This window comes from Acomys russatus, chromosome 11 (genome assembly GCF_903995435.1).
Source record: "Acomys russatus chromosome 11, mAcoRus1.1, whole genome shotgun sequence".
NCBI lineage: Eukaryota > Metazoa > Chordata > Mammalia > Rodentia > Muridae > Acomys > Acomys russatus.
The window spans coordinates 47294979-47313141 of NC_067147.1; the positions used below are offsets into that span (position 1 = coordinate 47294979).

Genomic DNA, 18163 nt, shown 5'->3' on the forward strand with positions numbered 1-18163 from the left:
GGCGCGTTCCTCTGGGATCGCTGCCCACGAGTATAGCTCTGGCCAGGAGGCTCCCAGTGACCCGGGGAAGTCAGGAAGACCTTGCGACTTTTGTTTTCATTTCCAGACCTCGGCTCCTCGTAAATACACATGGTGTTCGGCGGGGACATGCAGGGAGCCTTGGGGGACTAAGGGGACTCTTGTCAGGCACTCGTTTATCCTACCGAGGCCTGAAGCCACCCGAGTAGACAGACACAGCGCCCCTACCGCCAGTTTTTCTACCGCCTCCATCTCCTCCTCCTCCACCTCCTCTTCCTTCCCCCAGCGGGCGTGCAGTCTCAACCGGTTCAGACTGGCCAGGGTGCCCCAGCAAAGGAGATCAGCGAGTGGGACCACCCCGGGAGTGACTTTCCCGGGGTGGGGGGTGGAGGGGAAGGTGGAGCTGGCGGGGCGGGCTGCACTCCATGTGTCTCGGGGGCAGAGGGCGGCGGCTGTGGATTACACGCTGCGGGACCGGTCGCCCAGAGCAGGGCCGGGATCTGCAGCCGCGGCCGGAGCTGCGCCCGCGGCCCCAGCCGAGCGGGGGACACAGGTAAAGACCCCTGAAGCTGGTAAGGTCCCGGCGGAAACTGACCCATCACTCTGCTAACTGCAGCAGAGAGGAGACGGTGCTGTCACCCGCGGGCGCACTGCTACCAGCCGGCTTCTGGTCCGGGAGTCTGCCTGCGCTGAAGCGCCCTGAGAGCGCGGAGGCGCACTCTGCACCCCGTTTTTTAAAAAGTGTTTGCCTCTGCATAACGCTTCCAGGAATCCGAGGGCTGCATTTTGAATGGATTAGGGGGAGCAAAGGAGATGAGATCTCGCAGTTAGGCTGGTGCCCCCAGATGAATCTCCTGGGATACCTTTGGCGGGTGCTAGTGGCAAATCAGAAAGAGGCTTGCGGTCCAGGTGGGTCCTCACTTCCCAGAAGGCCTCTCCAGGAGAGGTGGGCTCAGGTGCTGGGGGAAATCTAGATGGGCGCGCAGAGGTGCGTCAAACTGCAAGGACAGCAGCTCACGGTGCGGGCGCGTCCTGCCAGGTTCAAAGCAGTCCCGGGCTGCGCTCCAGGGTGCAGGAGTCCAACTGCCTGGAGACTCCTCCGCCACCTGGGCGCTCAGAGGAGCAAAACTTGGAAGGATTTTGGTGCTCATGCCTCAGCTCTGGTTCCCCTTTGCAATCTACTTTGGTTTTAGCTGTGCACAGCGGCTCTAGAGAGGGCAGCAAGCCATTGAGCTTGCCGGTCAAGTCAGGATTTTACCTCATTCTTGGGATGTCAGGTCTATGTAGCACAGTTCGGAACGTTTAGGCAGCATTTACACTACGTAGTTACATATTATTATTTATGTTGATATCTTAATAATCCCACTGGACCGATCTCATGGGCTACAGTTCAGTTTTAATATTTAGACATTTTGCCTAGATTTTCATGCTCGCCTATAGCAGAAACTGCTTATACAGTCGCAGGCAACAGACTGAGTGAGCTAAAGAGGACCTGAGGAAGGAAGGTATGCATTCTGGTGACAGCCTGCTTTAAACGCTGTGTGAATACAGAGACAGGTGCTAGTACCCATATCCTCCCTCAACTAGCAAATAGAAATTAGACAATGAAATCGGTTCACCTGCCAACTGGCAACATCTTGTATATTCAGCACCACTGGTGCCCCAAGAGCGGGCTTCATGTTTCGCACCCTTTTGGGTATGGGTAAATGGAGACTCTGCCATCCTACTTGTCCCTAGGGAAGGGTCTATGGGAAAGACAACGGGTGCGATAAGATGGCGAAGAAGGAGGTTAAGAACTCTTGGCTGAGCCGAGGGGTGGTGGCGCACGCCTTTAATCCCAGCAGAGGCAGGTGGATCGCTGTGAGTTCGAGGACAGCCAAGGCTACACAGAGAAACCTTGTCTCGAAAAACTACACACACACACACACACACACACACACACACACACACACACACACAACCAACCAAACAAACAAACAAAACCACACACACAAACAAACTCTTGGCTGGCTTTTTAAATATTTTCTTTGCCAGTTCTGCAATACTAGCAATGATGGTGGGTAGTGGCTGGTGTCTGAATGCCGGAGCAGGTGCTTGGCTTCAGGTAGACATGGCTACTGACTGGACTGGTGGTTCTCAACCATCTTAACGCTGCGACCCTCTAATACAGTTTCTCATGTTCTGGTGACCCGGGCCCCCCAACCATAAAATTATTTCGTTGCTACTTCATAACTGTAATTTTGCTACTGTTATAATATAAATATCTGATATGCAAGATATCTGATATGTGGGGTCATTGGACCCCAAAGGTTGCGAACAACTGGACTCAATTTCCCAGTTGTATTTCCTCCTCTCTTTTGAACCCTCCATTTTTCCCCTGTTCTTTTTCTACTTTAAAATTTCCCTCAAATTGTACTGGTAAAGCCAGGCATGGTGGTGTGTGCCTTTAGTCCCAGCACTTGGGAGGCAGAGGCAGGTGGATCACTGTGAGTTCAAGGCCAACCTGGTCTACAAAGCAAGTCCAGGACAGCCAAGGCTACACAGAGAGACCCTGTCTTGAAAAAAAAATTGTAGTTATACTGGTAGACTACTGTTGTGAGAAGAAGCTGTGGGGTGGCAGGTAAGGAGACAGGAATCAGTGTCTTGCTTGGGGCACTGTGGCCCTCTGTAAAAGAATCATCTAACAATAAGCATCATTCAGTTTTAATCAAAGATTGTCAGAGAAGAAAAGCATGTATTCCAAGCCAGCTAGTGTTCACACTTGGTTTTTGTTTTTGTTTTTGTTTTTTTTTTTTTGACACAAAATGATTCTTTGTGGACAAAAGGGTTAAACTATAATTTATTATTGACTCCGAACTTTAAAAAAAAAAAAAAAAGGTGTGTCCTCTCTTCAGTCTAGTTGGAAAGACAGCATGTTTCCGTGTGTGTGTGTGTGTGTGTGTGTGTGTGTGTGTGTGTGTGTGTGTGTGTGTGTGTTGTAAGATGGCAGGGAGGGTGGAGTCCAAAGGCGGGACCACTAGTGTACTATCATTGAATGACAAGGAATTCTGTGGTGGGTGCAGGCTCTCAGTCAAGGCTGGGATGGGGAGTGGCTTTCCTTATGGGAAAGGATCCTAAGATGGGGCGAGGTGCCTTGTGCAGAGGAAACACAGCTGCTGGGAGTAGCTGGACCTTGGAATTTACACTAGATGGGGCTAAGCAGGACACCTAATGCTAAGACATTAAGCATGGTTGAGTATCGCCTTTGTGATGTATCCCAATGATCCTGCTGTCCTTGACTAACTTTTTGGCTTTCAGTTTGATTGTGTGAGTTGCCTCTAAAATAAGTAAATGATTAACATCTCAGTGTGTGCTTCCCATCCACATTGCTGGGGAAGGTGGGGCAACGAATGTGTTTGACTCCAATAGCCCTTCACACCGAGTTGTGATTTTCTCCAAGCCTTCCTTGACCAGTAGGGTAACAGCACTTTGTATCCCATTTCACTTGTCCATAACTCTAATAACCGTTAATGTGTGTTAAACCAATAGTTGGGAGAGCCACACAACTTTTGCATTATTTCGATTTTAGACTAAGAATTTTGATAAGTTCACTCAACTAAGAAAATAGCCCATCTTGGGGCTAGAGAGATGGCTCAGTAGATAAGAACATGTACTGATCTTGCAGAAGACCCCAGTTCAGTTCCCAGCACTCACGTCAGGTGGTACACAACTGCCTCTAACCCTAGCTCCAAGGGAACAGATAGAAACTGCTGAGCTCTTGGGCACCAGCCCATCATGTATGTACACACGCACATAGACACAACTAGAAATAATATAATAATTTTTGAAAGAAAATAGTCCATCCAGCATTGGTACCCACCCTTTGCGCTATTGCTTTGCATCATTAGGTTATTAATAAATATTAGCTTTTATTAATGCTGTTTAGTGCTGGGCCTGGATCCTGCAGGGGAGGGGTGTGTCTTCTCTTAAGCACCCGCATCCCCATTGTTCTGATTAATGTCATTCTATATGTTCGGCTATGGGGCATATTTCGGTGTCTTTATTCACTTTAAAATACCGTTCTATAGAGGTAGGTGTGGTGACTCACATGTCTAATATCAGGACAATGGGGCAGGAGGATTGTATTTTGGAGGCCAGCCCTGCTGACAAGGCAGCGGAATCGTCCCTTAAACAAACCAACACACCCTAGTACATGATGCTGTGCTTTCAGAGAAATTCTTAATCTTGAACAGAAGTGGGATTTGGGATAAGAAACACATTAGCAAACCTGACAGGCGCAAGTATGAAGGTGAGAGCAGCCAGAGTTCCTGAGGGACCATTGATCTCCAAAGCAACCATTCCCAAGAATCTCCCCATACTGTGGTGAGGGGAAAATACTATAGAGCAGTCGATACTCTTTAGATTCATTAGCTACTTCATAAAATACAATATTTATTTGGAGAAATTGATAGAGTAGAGTTTAAGTAGCTAGCACACACTGTTGAGCTTCAAAAGTGCTACATTCCAAGGAGAAAGAAAATATGGTAACCAGGCAGTGGTGGCACATGCGTTTAATCTCAACACTCCAGAGGCAGAGGCAGGCAGATCTCTGTGTTCGAGGCCAGCCTGGTCTACAAAGTGAATTCCAGGCTGCCTGATTTATATAAAGAAACTGTCTCAAAAAACCAAGTAAGGAAGAAAGGAGGGAAGGAGAGAGAGAGAGAGAGAGAGAGAGAGAGAGAGAGAGAGAGAGAGAGAGGCCAACCATCATGCCCGGTAGCCCTATTAACATACAGCATATACTTTGAGGCCTTGTATGACTTCACTGGTCTCGTCACTGTGACAGATTCTTGATGGACTGATGAAAAGGAGGAGGCTTAACTTTGGCGCACAATTTAGGGGAGTCCTATTGAATGGTGTTTTTCAGAAATCAGGATGGATTCTAGATAACCATGTGTAAGTCATACAAACATATGAAAGAGAAGAATCCGGGAGTGACTTTAGTGTCATGGTGGATGTCTTTACCAGGATGCCCCCGGGCCAAGCTTTAGGCTGTGCCATAAGGAACAAATGTAGCCAGATCTGTGGCAACGCAGAGAACACGGCGAGGGCAGGACACAGAGAGGGGATGATGCCAGGTGTGTGTGAACGGGGTGTGGTGTCTATGCGTTTGTACAGGTTTGATCCTTTAAACCCTTTGGCCCCAAATAGTTCACACATCCTATTTGATATCCTCGCTGGGGTTGAACAGGAGTTGGAATAAGTGGCTACCCCACTGGCTTGATGAGTAAAGTCAACCGAGCCAGATGGCACAGGCACTGAGTGAACAAAGAAGCCAGAGGCTGTGCCAGGGACCCTAGGGCCAGCGAGGGAAGACACTAAGTTTGCTTAGTGTTCATCCAGACTTCGGATTTATTAGAGAGTAGAAGAAACTGGAGAAAGACAGTCATCCAACGAAGGCCAGAGTTACTCAGTTTCAGCTAACTATTACATTAAAACGAAGGCCCGATATTGGCAGAATTTCTGTTTTTTCCCCTTGTGTGTGTGGGGAGAAATGACCCTGAAATTCAGACTTTCATGGGTGATCTTCCAGTTTCGAAGCACTGGCAAATTCACTGAAATTTGCCAAGAGCAAAAAAAAAAAAAAAAAAAAAAAGTGACCTTATTTAGCAGGTCAAACAAAACAATCTTGGGACCAGATCTGGCCTCAGCATCAGCGATGTGTGATTCAGCAACCTTAGCCTGAATCCATTTACTCATAACTGGCCTCTTCCTTCCTTGTTAGAATGTGTCATTCTGCTCCCTTGGTGGTGATCTGTGGCGAGTGTTAGCCTGCTGTCCTGGTTTCCTCTCCGTTGCTAGGGAAGGAAATGATTTATTTAGCTTACATTTCCAGGGTGCAGTCCATGGCAGAGAAATGTCAGGGCAGAACTGAAGCAGGAAGTGGAAGCGGAAACCATGCAGGAATGCAGCCTTCTGGCCCGCTTGCAGCTTTCTTCTATAGCCCAGGACCGCCATCCCAGGGAGTAGTGACCCAGACCCTCCTACAGCAATCAGTTGTCAAGCAAATGCCCCACAGACATGTCCCTAGGCCAATTTGATTTGGGTAATTGCTCTCTGAGATTCCCTTCTCCAGTGATTCCAGAATGTTGTCAAATTGACAGGTCAAGCTGACAGGTCAATTGGCAGGTCATCAGGTTCAACTGGAGACACCTACCAAGCCTTGAAGGTCAAAGGGCATTCTTGGCTCATGACTCTGCTCTTGACAGCAGCTAATGACTCCTGTTAATTAGCCCTTCCAGTGACACTTAGTGTGGCTGAGTTCCAGGACCCAGAGGTGTTTTACTGAACACTGTCCTTGCTGTTCTGTACTCCATCCTACTTCCTCCTGGACAAGGTGTATTTGGAGACCAGCTCAAGATGCTCAGGACTCTCCATTGCCTTTGTCCCACAAGATTGGCCTGTATCTTCTCCTCCTCCTCCACCTCCACCTCCTCCTCTTCCTCCTCCTCCATCTCCTCGTCCTCCTCCCACCACTCCCCCTGCCCCCAACTCCTTTTGAGATAGGGCCTTACTATGTTGCTCTAGCTGGTCCAAGCCTCAAAATAATGTGCCCATCTCTTCCTCCCAAGTGCTAGGATTAAAGGTGTGCCATCATGATGCCTGGCCCTCCTTAAACGTAGAACATTCTGGGGGATCTCCTTGAATTTCAACTAAATGAGTTAAGTTAAAGATTTTGCTCTTGTGAATTGAGTCACAATAGCAATTTAGATCGTTTTAGTGCATTTATCTGAGTCCAAAAAAGGAAAGGAAAACAAAGTTATGAGTTTCTTTAATGATTCCAAGGGGAGTTGTGCAATGAACTGAACTGAACTCTATTTTTAGTTTTTATTTTATCTATCTATCTGTCTGCCTGTCTGTCTATGTCTCTATTTATTTATTGAGATAGGGTCTCACTATGTAGCCTTGGCTAGACTATCTGTAGACAAGGCTAGCCTCAAACTCCTCAAGCTCCACCTATTTCTGCCTCCCAAGTGCTGGGATTAAAGTCATTTGCCACTACACCCAGCGGCAGTGTAGTTTCAGAAATGGATTTTGGTATCTGACAGGCTGGGTGTACTCCTTGATTCATGTCAATGAACTATTTCATAAACAAGTGGGCCTGGCTGTAGCTTGAACTTCAGAGACATTGATGAAGAGAAGAAGACATTTGAGCAAACAAAATGGGAACAGCACATTCAGAGAGGCCCTGGACCCTATGTGCCTGAGCTGGCCTGGAGAGGATAAACAGAGGGCTTGACATGACGGTTCAGAGCCACGTTTATGTTCTTATTCTACCAAGTCTATCCTGACTTGCACTGTCGTGAGTATAGCACCCATCTCAAAAAAAAAAAAAAAAAAAAAAGAACATATTGCATTTTAGCATTTATTTGAATCTTGTTTTCAATTGACATCGTATTTGTACATGTTTCTGGAGTACACTGTGATAGTTAAATACACCTGTGCAGAGTGTAACAATCAAATCAGGGTAATTAACAATTTCTATTGCTTCAAATTTTTATCATCTTATGTCTCTTTCAATTGTCTTGAAATATGGAATGAAATGTTCCTAACTATAGTTACCCTACAGTGCTAAAGAACATTAAGATGAATCCCACTTTAACTGGCGTTTGATAGCAATTTTCCAAGCCTGTGTCCCTTCCTGTCACCTATGCTAGGTGGCCTGTGCTCTACCAGATACTCTAGTGTGATGAATTTTCTTATCTTCTACATGTGAATGAGGACATTCGGTATTTGTCTTTGAGGGCCTGGCTTATTTCCTTTTACAAAGTGTCCATTTCCATCTGTTTTGTTGCAGTTCATAGGACTTCATTCCTTTTGTTTTTTGCCCAAGACTAGATGCTGCTTAAGACTTAGATTCAATATTTCTTTCCTTCCTTCATTTCTTTTTTTCTTTCTTTTTTTCTTTCTAGTCTAGCCCTGGCTGACCTGGAACTTGCTACGCAGAACCAGGCTGGTTTTGAACTCACAGAGATCTGCCTGTACCACCATCTGTGGTTCTCAGGAGAAGTTATGGTCGATGTGTCAGAGACAACGCCCTTCGCCTGCATCTTTCTAAACATTTCAGAGACAAGTCAGTAGCTTTTGCTGTGGTCACTATTTCTATAGACTTGTCTTTTCATGTCTCCTTGAAAATCTGGATAGGCTGGAGCACTTGGGAGGCAGAGGCAGGTGGATCACTGTGAGTTCGAGGCCAGCCTAGTTTACAATGCGAGTCCAGGACAGCCAAGGCTACACAGAGAAACCCTGTCCCAAAAAAACCAAAAAAGGAAAAAAGAAAATCTGGATGGGTCGTTTGATTAGGATTTTCAGGGTGAGGATAATATTTGTTCTAGGCCATGTAGACAACAGGACAGAGCTAAAAGATCAGTCTAGCTTGGTGGCTGTGGGTGGGCGAATTGGGGGAACTGGGGTGAGGTGTTCTGCGGCCTGAATACTTGACTCCTGCCCTTGCCTAGAAGAAGCATGGGTTGCCGTACTTGTATTCCAGCATGCCCAGCAAGGCTGAGACAGGAGGGGCATGCTTTCTAGGCTAGCCTGTGCTACATAGGAAAAGTTGTCTCTAAAAACCCTAATAATGACAAAGCTTGGATCTCTAAAACAGTGGGATTAGAAGTGTTAGGTGTGGGGCCTGTGGGAGGAGATGAGGTCCTAAGAACGAGGAGTCTGTGGGGAGCAAAAGTGCTGCAGTCCTGCACACCCCATACCCCATGTGGGGATTCAATAAAAAGGTACTACTGATTTAAGTAGAAAATGGCCCTCACACACACAAGCACAGGCCTTGAACTTGGCCTGTTAGTTTTCAGGGACCTGTGCGATAAACTTCTATTGTTCATAAGCCTCACAGTTTACAGTACTTTGTTATAGCTTCCTGGATGGCTAAGCCAGGGTGGAGGGCCTGATGGTCGCCCTACTCACTCTGTTTACCCAAACCCTCCTCCTGGGCCTCTCCCTTCCCTTCTGTGTCCTTCCGCGTGGAGGGAGCTGTGGGACAGTTGGCCAGAACTTGTTTCCCTTCCCCCCCCCCTCAGGACACGGACTCTTGCTTCTGGGTACACAGCTTTAGAATCACCTGGAATGCTAATTGGAAGGGGCAGGCGTGCCACCGGTAGTGCGAGCTGGCATCAGTGTGTGTGGTGTGCTTGGTACATGGGTCTAGTGTGATGAGGGTTGGGGGTTCTGTGCCTTTGTGATGTCTCTCAGAGAGTAACTGATCTTGACTCACTAAGACATCGAGAGCTTGAACTAAAAATTAAAAAAGGAACTAAATCCTAATATTGGTTATAGACCCCCCCTTACCCAAAATACTCTCATCAGAGGTGTTTGAAACTTGTTTTTAGATTTTTTTTGGACTGTTTTTCTTTTTTTTGAGAATTTCTGGGGATTTATCCCATGGCCTTACATGCTGGCTGGGCACTCTACCATGTGTGGTAGCTCCTGCCCTGTAATATTGGCATATACAAAATGAGATAGGTTGGAGATGAGGCCCAAATTTGATTATAAAATTTATCTATGTTTTATGCAGACCTTATGCATATAGCCCAGAGGACAGAGCGCTTGCCTGGTCATCATCAATTCCTTGGCAAAGATAAACCAGGAGTGGTGGCCTGCATCTGTGATCACAGCTCTGGGGAGGTGAAACAGGAGGATCAGAAGTAGAAGCCATCCCCAGACAGTGATTTTGGGGGGCCAGCCTGTGCTACATAAGACCTTGTTTTAAAAACAGACAAACACAACCAGTGTTATCGAAGTATAATTTACGATAATAAAACCAAGCAATCAAAGAGATCGCACAATGAGTTTAAGCAAATGGGCCCAGTTGGAGTGTACCTTCATTTAAAAGCTATTTTAAGCAGCAGTTGTATTAAGCAAATGGGCCCAGTTGGAGTGTACCTTCATTTAAAAGCTATTTTAAGCAGCAGTTGTATTAAGCTATATTTCACACACCCACACCAGTCGCCTGTGTAAAACGTGCTGCTTGGGGATGCTTAACATATCATGAGTAGAGCAGCCATCTCCACTGTCAACTGTCCAGTGTTTTCACATCAGAGAAGCAGGACAGCCTCCCAAAGTCATTGACAATCACTTCAAACTCCTCCCCCAAGCCTCAATATCGTAGGCTGGGAAGCCTGGCCTCTCCTGTGAGTGGTGGTTTTTTTTTTTTTTTTTTAACCTCTGAGCTTCTTGCTCTTAGCTTAAGCCTTTTACAGTTTTACCTGTTGCTTTACACCATCTCGTCATTGCTAAAAAGTCCTCCACCGTGTAGCTGTGTCATAGCTGAGGTACGAACTCATCGTGGCGGACGCTGGGTCCTTTGCCTGTAAATATTCATTAGCCGTATCACTTAAATATAGTGTATTTTATATAATCTGTCTTTAGCCTATGTCAATCATTGTTTTTCAGGTCCCCGGTGTCACAGTGCCCACACTGAGGTGGTACAGGATAAAGGATGTGGGTTTGGTGGGGGCAGCAGTCACAGTTTAGGGGAGGGAGAAGTATCCACGGCCGAAAGTCCTCTGGCAAAGAAGGTCTACATTTAGCTTATGAAACTTGTTAACTACACCAGGCTTAGGACTCAAATAAATTTTTTTTTGTTAGATTTCAAGTGGTTTATATTAACAGTTTTATTGAGGAAATCACATATGATAAACCTGACCCATGTAATGTGTCCTAAAAATTGTTTTTAGTGAATTCATGAAGTTGCATTACCTTTGGCACAGTCTGCTTTTGGTACAGTTCTCAGGTGTGTGTGTGTGTGTGTGTGTGTGTGTGTGTGTGTGTGTGGTGGGTGCAGGGACTGTGGTATACATATGGAGATTAGGACAATGTTATTGTTATTCTCCACTTTCCTGTGGGTCCCCACTAGTAGAACTCAGGTCTTGAGGCCTGTGTAAAAACCACCTTTATCCACTGAGCCGTCTCTCCAGCCTTGCCTTTTGTACAATTTTTATCGCCAAAAGGAACCCAATACCCTTCAGGTTTCCTGCCCTGAAACTACTTCCCAAAGTGGCTCTGCCTTCTGTTTGTACCAGCAAAGGATGATGGGTGCAATTCTTCACATCTTTGCCTATGATTTTTAGCTTTCCATGCACCAAAAGTGGCATTCCTCATAGCAGAGGGAGGTGTAGAGCTGAGCCTGTCTTCCCTTGCCCTGCCCTCCACTCCCCTCCTCTCCTTCCCTATCTACCGTCCCTTCTTCCTGTTCTTTCTCTTTAGCACAGGCTTGAAGTACCAGTCCCCCTGCCTCAGCCTCCCAGTGTCAGGATCCCAGGTGTGAGCTTGACACGACAGCTTGAGTTACATTTTTTTCACTCATTTTCCAGGTCACTAAACTAGACTAAGCCAACCTGCAATCAACCATTTCTCCAAAGTTCTTGAAGTGAGTGTCTTAGTGTGGGGCTGTTTTGATTGTGAGAGGCATTTGAGCTGAAAACCAAAGCCCAAAAGCCAAACCAAACCAAAACAAAACAAAACAAAAAACTCTCTTTGACCTCTTTTCATATTTCAAGTAGAAAAAAACCCCTTTGAATCTTTACTGAGAAATGATAGGTCATTTTCAGAAAGAGGCCATTAGGGATGGATTGTGGTTGGGGAGGAGCCATCGTGAATCACTCTGTATTTGAAAAAAAAAAAAAATCAGCATAGAACATGTATGAGTGTATTTCAAGAATGCGCTTCTGTCAGTGCTAACTGTTAATCTAAATGTCAAACGGGCATTTCTGACAGCTTCTCTCCCAACAAACAAAACCGAAAAAAAAGTTCTGCCAGTGGAAAGAGCCAAGGGAAGAAATGAGTGTGGAACGGGATGTAATGTGAGGCCGAGGGAACCAAAGGTCACCAGGAACATAGACTTGCCTCAATGGGGGCTCTTCATCTCCTGGAGGAACTGCTTGTAGCTCACCCCTTCCTCAGAGAGCAGAGCCCAGTTCTCTGGCAGAGACTGACCCTCCTCCTCCTCATAGCTCAAAGGCTGTAGTAACTGATTTTATGTTGTCTTCTCCCAGGGCGGTTCAAGCTAAAAAGTAATAGCGTGTACTGTACAGCCCTGAACGGATGGATGTCTTCATCAAATCTTTCCCCTTAGGCTTCAGGGAACACTGTAGAAGAGGAGGGAGAAAGAGTGTGAGAGCCAGAGGGCTTGGAGGGCACCAAGGAAACAAGACCCTCTGAATCAACAAGATACACACACGAGCTCAAAGAGACTGCGAAAGCCCACACAGGGTCTCGTGGGTCTGTCCTAGAGCTAAAAGGAAAAGTGGACAAACAAACGCCCCGCCCCCATCTCTCCAGCTGATAAGCACTTGCAAATGAAAACTTAGTTTTCTTCAAGGGGGTCTGAAACAAACTAAAGTTGGGTCAAGGCTTTTCCTTTTTTAAAAATTTTTAATTTTTCTTATTTTTATGTATCTATATCTATCTATCTATCTACCTATCTATCTTTTCTATATTCTTTCTCTTTCTTTTTACCCTACATGTCCTCTGCATATATAATATGGCTTCCAGTTTATTTTTTTTTTTTTTAATGTGATACCTGAATGTGAAAACCAGTGAGTCTCTGCATCTCTATCTGTGTATGGTGCCTTTTCTAGGGTTCTTTGCCTTCTGTTTGTTTTGTTTGGTGTGTTAGTTTTTGTTTTTTATCTTACTATAAATTATTTTAATTATTAACCCTTAGATGACTGTTTTCTAATGGGAGAGATGAGGGGGCGTGAGGAGGGGAGGTGGGAGGAACTGGGAGGAGTACAAGGGGGGGAAACTGTAACCAGGGAATATTCTCTATTGAATATAAAAGCTATGTTCAATAAGAGGGAAAAAGAGGAATAGAGTGTCAGTTGATGCTAATGTACAGACAGCCTAGAGCACCCTGTTGTTTGACAGAAATACCCTAAGCTACTCAAGTTTTCAAGAGACCTCTGATAATAATGCAGTCCTTTGGTAATAGTTTAGTTAAAAGAGAATTTAGATTCTCAAAGACTGTACTAGAATATACAGTGTATGCCTTTTCTTGAAGCATATTTCCACACCAATGCATGAATAAAATTCTTCAATGCTGAAAAGTGCTTATGGGTATTGATGACAAATAATACAGTGTCTTATGTTACCAAGTGGGGCTTTTTATGGTGGTAGGGGTGTGAAAGTCCATTACCTCGATAAAATAATTTTTATATGATTTTTTTTTAATTAAAAAAGATTTGTTTTGTGGTGTTTCGAGACAAGGTTTCTCTGTGTAGTCTTGGCTGTCCTAGGCTTGCTTTGTAGACCAGGCTGGACTCAAACTCACAGCAATCCTCCTGTCTCTGCCTTCCTGAGTGCTGGGATTAAAGGCGTGCACCATCACGCCTGGCTTATGAGTGGTTTGTCAATGGTAGGATTTTTTTGTGTGTGATGATGAATCTCCATTGTCGACTTGACTAGACTTAGAGTAACCATGGAAACACAACCCTGGGGTGTATCCATGAGGGTGTTTTTAGGAAAGCCAATCTTAAGTTCATATCCTCGCTGTGAACTGCAGCATCCACTGGGCTGGGCTACAGGATTGTATAAAAAGAAGAAGGAGCCAAGTACCATATTTCTCTCGCTCCTGCTGCCACGGCTCTCTGCCGTGGTGGACTGTGTCCCCTCAGTGAGTCAATACATTCTTCCTCAAGTTGCTTTTTGTCAATCATCTTAACGCAGAGATGAGAAAAGATCACATGTGCATCGTTCAAGTATGGAAAGAGTCCCATGTTGGATATAAGCATACATGTCCTTACATGCCAACAGTGCGACGGGTCTCCTCTTGTTTGCCTCTGCGAGCCCTGTCAGCTCTGCCCTGCCTTCTTCATCTTCACCAATCCCTCCCTGCTGCTCAGGTTCTCATCATGCCTAGCCACCCTCTCATAAACTTTCTCTAAAGCCAGCCCCGTTTTAGAGGGCGACTCCTGCTCCTGTTCCTGCTATAGCTACTTTCACTTCCCTTCAACCTGTGAACCCTGAGTGTCCCTCCATTTCAGCGGGCAAAGGCAGCTAAGCAGTGGAGGGGGAGCGTGGGAAATGACTGACAGATGGGGTGACACTTCTGTAAACTGGGAGATGATGATGGATCAGCGATCGGGCAGCAGTCAACAGCGTGAAAACTTGTCTATCAAGTCACAGTTGATAGCTTAATAGGCGCTTCCTTTTTCAACGACTTGCTGTCCTAAACACTTCTTGTGAGAAATTACCCTATTCTTGCTTTGCGTGTTGAGATATCACCCATGGTGAGGCAGAACAAGGGTAGTCATTGAAGAAAAGAATTGCTTAGGTTTATGAGAGACAATAGCATCTACCCTTACCTTTCAGGAAAACCCAGCTTTCTCCTCTGGTTCTGCCTCTACCTATCAACCTGCACTTTCCCAAGGTGTTGTAATAATTTGGAGATTTTCAATGAAGTTAGCCTTGAGTTGGCATTTGTCTTTACAGAGCCTGGCCATCCTATTAGATGCTTGGTTGCTCCTCCTACCGTACAGCATCTAGTTCGGGGAAATAAGACTGTATTTCTGGGCTGGAAAGTTAGCGCAGAGGTTAGGAGCACTGATTGCTCTTCCAGAGATCCTGAGCTCAGTTCCCAGCAACCACATGGTGGCTCACAACTGTCTATAATGAGATCTGGTGCCCTCTTCTGGTGGGCAGGCACACAGGCAGGCAGAATACCGTATACATAATAAGTAAATCCTTTTTTTGGTATTTTTATAATTTTATTATAATTTATTAAGATTACATTCTGATTGTTGTCTTCCCAATCCCACCCTCCCTCCCTCTTCCACACTCTCCCCCTCCTCTAGCCCTTTGATAGAAGGGGACCTCCTCCCCCTACCATACGATCACAGCCTATCAGGTCTCATCGGGATAGCCTACTTCCCCTTCTTCTGTGTGCTGCCGGGCCTCCCCACCAAGGGGAAGTGATCAAATCAGGGGCACCAGAGTTCATGACAGAGGCAGTCCCCACTCTCTCTGCAACCATGGAGAATGCGCTGTCCATTGGCTAGTTCTGAACAGGGGATCTAGGTTTACTGCATGCATTGTCCTTGGTTGGTACAACAGTTTGTATAGCTCCCCTGGGACATCTACGTTGGGCTAATATCCACTTACAAGTGAATATATACCATAAAGATACCCCACCATATGACAAGGACATTTACTCAACTACGTTCATAGCAGCCTTATTCATAATAGCCAGAATCTGGAAACAACTTAGATGTCCCTCAACCGAAGAATGGATAAAGAAACTGTGGTACATTTACACAATGGAATACTACTCAGCTATTAGAAACAAGGAAATCTTGAAATTTGCAGGCAAATGGATGGAACTACAAACCATTATCCTGAGTGAGGTAACCCAGACCCAGAAAGACATGCATGGTATAAATAAATTCTGAGTGGGAATTGTCAGGTGTTAGTACAAGTCCTTAGCGAGGCTGTGGAGATAGGGAGAAAATAATGTGTTTCCCAGAGAAGCACACGGGCCTGGGTTGGATCCCAGTAGCCGCATAAATAAGCCGGGCTTGGTGGCACATGTTTGTGATACTAGTGCTAAGGGTGGGGATGGGAAGAGACTGGGTAGTCCATGAGGTTCCCCAGCTCCCCAGCTTAGCCTAAGTGCTAAGTCCCAGGTCAGTGGGAAACCGTGTCTCGAAAACTAAATGTGGGACTCGCAAGATGGCTCAGCAGGTAAAGGTGCTTATTGCCAAGTCCCTGATGGCCTGAGTTCAACACCCTTTGGAAGCAAAGAACTGACCTTCACAGATTGTCCTTCTGATGTCCACGCATGTGCTGTGGTCATGTATGTAGGTATACACACAGAGTCAGAAATAATTTTTAAAAAGTAATGAAGAAGAAGGAGGAAAAGAAGGAGGAGGAGGAAAGAAAGAAAGAAAGAAAAGTATAGACCTAAAAGAGATAGAGTACCTAAGCTTTTTTAGGTGTTGAATCATTGCATTGCCTTTTTTTCTTTTCTTTCTTTCTTTCTTTCTTTTTTTTTTTTTTTTTTTTTTTGCCTAATCAGCACATAAATTAGTGCACAAGTAAGCAAATAGCCACCTGGCCAGCTGCTGTATACTGGCTGGAAAAAAAAAAAAATACTAGAATCATGTGAAACCTCAAAGGACGTTAAACACATGGAACAGAAAGATGTACAAATGCTGATTTTTGTCACACATAACAAAACAAAATATAAGAATGCTTGCTCGGTTTGCTTACTTGTGTGTGAGCTTGTGCCATCAGCCCCCCTCCAGACTCCAGGAGCCAAAGCATCCTTGCTACAGCTGCTTGGATCGCAGTTGGAAAAAGGCCTTCAGCTGACAGCCCTTAGGGACAAGAGTGCCTCACCCGAGGAGGTCACTACGACTTCCTACAGTCATCAGGAGTGGGCAGTGTTGATGGTGTGAGGGCCATGGACTAAATTACTTCCCAGGTGCCCAAGCCTCTTCCTTTTAAAACATTCCATTTTATTTCTTTATTATGGGTGCGGGCATGCTCATAGCACAGTGTGTGTGTGAAGGCCAAACCTCCTCTTCCACCACCAGGGAGACTGCATTTAGGGAAGTGGCTTAACAGGTTAGGGTGCCTGTCCCAAGCCTGACGACCCGATTTAAGACTTTTCCTTTTAACCTCGTCCTCCCTCTGCTCTCTTCCCCTCCATAGGTTCTACCCCAAGAACACTCCTACTAAGTCTCTTTCTTATTAACCCCCACTTGTTGGGGTGGGGGTGGGGTGTCTCAAATAAAAAGCTAGGAGGCTAAAACCAGTGGTTTCCTATGATTGGGAAAAGAAGGGAGCTTGGTGAAAGAGGTCAAGGTTGGGAAAGACATTTCACAATCTGCCTTGGTTATAATTAAAAGAAGTGTACCAGTGGTTGCATGACTTATGCAAATTAAAAATGAAAATATTAACTTGATATGGTAGCCATATTTTACAGGTACCCGTGTGTGTGTTTAGAGAATCTTTTTGTTAAGTAAGGACAAGATATTTAATTTTTATTTATTTTAAAGATTTGTTTTGCTTTTTTTTTTAAAGGAGGGCACAGCTGATACAATGTGCAAAGCTTAATAACAATCAAACAAGTTATGTGCTTTATTTTTTAATTCATTTCATTTTATTTTATGTGCATTAGTATGAAGGTGTCAGATCCTTTGGAACTGGAGTTACAGACAGTTGTGAAATTCCACGTGGGTTCTGGGACTTGAACCTGGGTCCTTTGGAAGAGCAGACAGAGCTCTTAACCACTGAACCACCTCTTCAGCCCCAGATTTATTTTACTTTCAATTATTTGTGTGTGTGTGTGTGTGTGTGTGTGTGTGTGTGTGTGTGTGTGTGTGTGGTGAGTGCAGTGCCTACAGAGTTCAGAAGAGGGCGCTAAAGCTCCTAAAGCTGTAAAAGTTACCAGCAGTTATAAGGTACCCAACATAGATTCTCGGAACCAAACTCAGGTCTTATACAAGAACAGTCAGTGCTCTTAACTGCTGGGCCATCTCTCCACCTCAGGAAGAGGTATTTTAATTCCAAACTCTGTGCCCATCACACTCTAAATTTTCTTTTCTCTTTTCTCATTGGTTTTTTTAGTACCTAAAAAGAAACACTGCGTTGATTTTATCTCACAATGGAATTTCAGAAGTCACCCGATGGAGGATGGGGCTGGGTGATTGTGGTCGTCTCCTTCTTCACTCAGTTCCTCTGTTATGGATCCCCATTAGCTGTTGGGGTCTTGTACATAGAATGGTTGGATGCCTTTGGTGAAGGAAAAGGAAAAACAGCCTGGGTGGGATCCCTGGCAAGCGGAGTCGGCTTGCTTGCAAGTAAGTGGATATGTTTGTACCTTGTCTTAGTCTTTAATAATTTCACTACATTTGCTGTGTCATTAACTTTGACCAGGGTATGGAAGTCTTTTACACGATTTAAGCTTAATGTGTATTTTCCTGCTTGTCACTGAGACTTAGTGTTTTCCTTCACTGTAATGAAGCCGTGTGAAAATACTGGAGTTTCACATTGCCTACAATTCATCTCATCATCAGTTTCCCTGCTAAGGTGATGGGCAGCTTGTGAGAGGTTGGAAAGGAGAAGACAGGGGTGATAGAGAGATGGCTCCACA

General features: G+C 45.2%; 1 protein-coding gene across 2 annotated transcripts in view; it reads left to right on the forward strand.

Moving 5' to 3' along the window:
* Positions 1 to 405: 405 nt before the first annotated feature.
* Slc16a9 (solute carrier family 16 member 9) overlaps positions 406 to 18163 on the forward strand; it is a 46247-nt gene continuing 28489 nt past the window's right edge. For both annotated transcript variants that reach the window (XM_051153195.1, XM_051153197.1), the window contains exons 1-2: positions 406 to 571; positions 17638 to 17870. In XM_051153195.1, coding sequence (XP_051009152.1) covers positions 17675 to 17870 — 196 coding nt within the window. In that variant the 5' untranslated portion in view covers positions 406 to 571; positions 17638 to 17674. The remainder of the gene's footprint in view (positions 572 to 17637; positions 17871 to 18163) is intronic.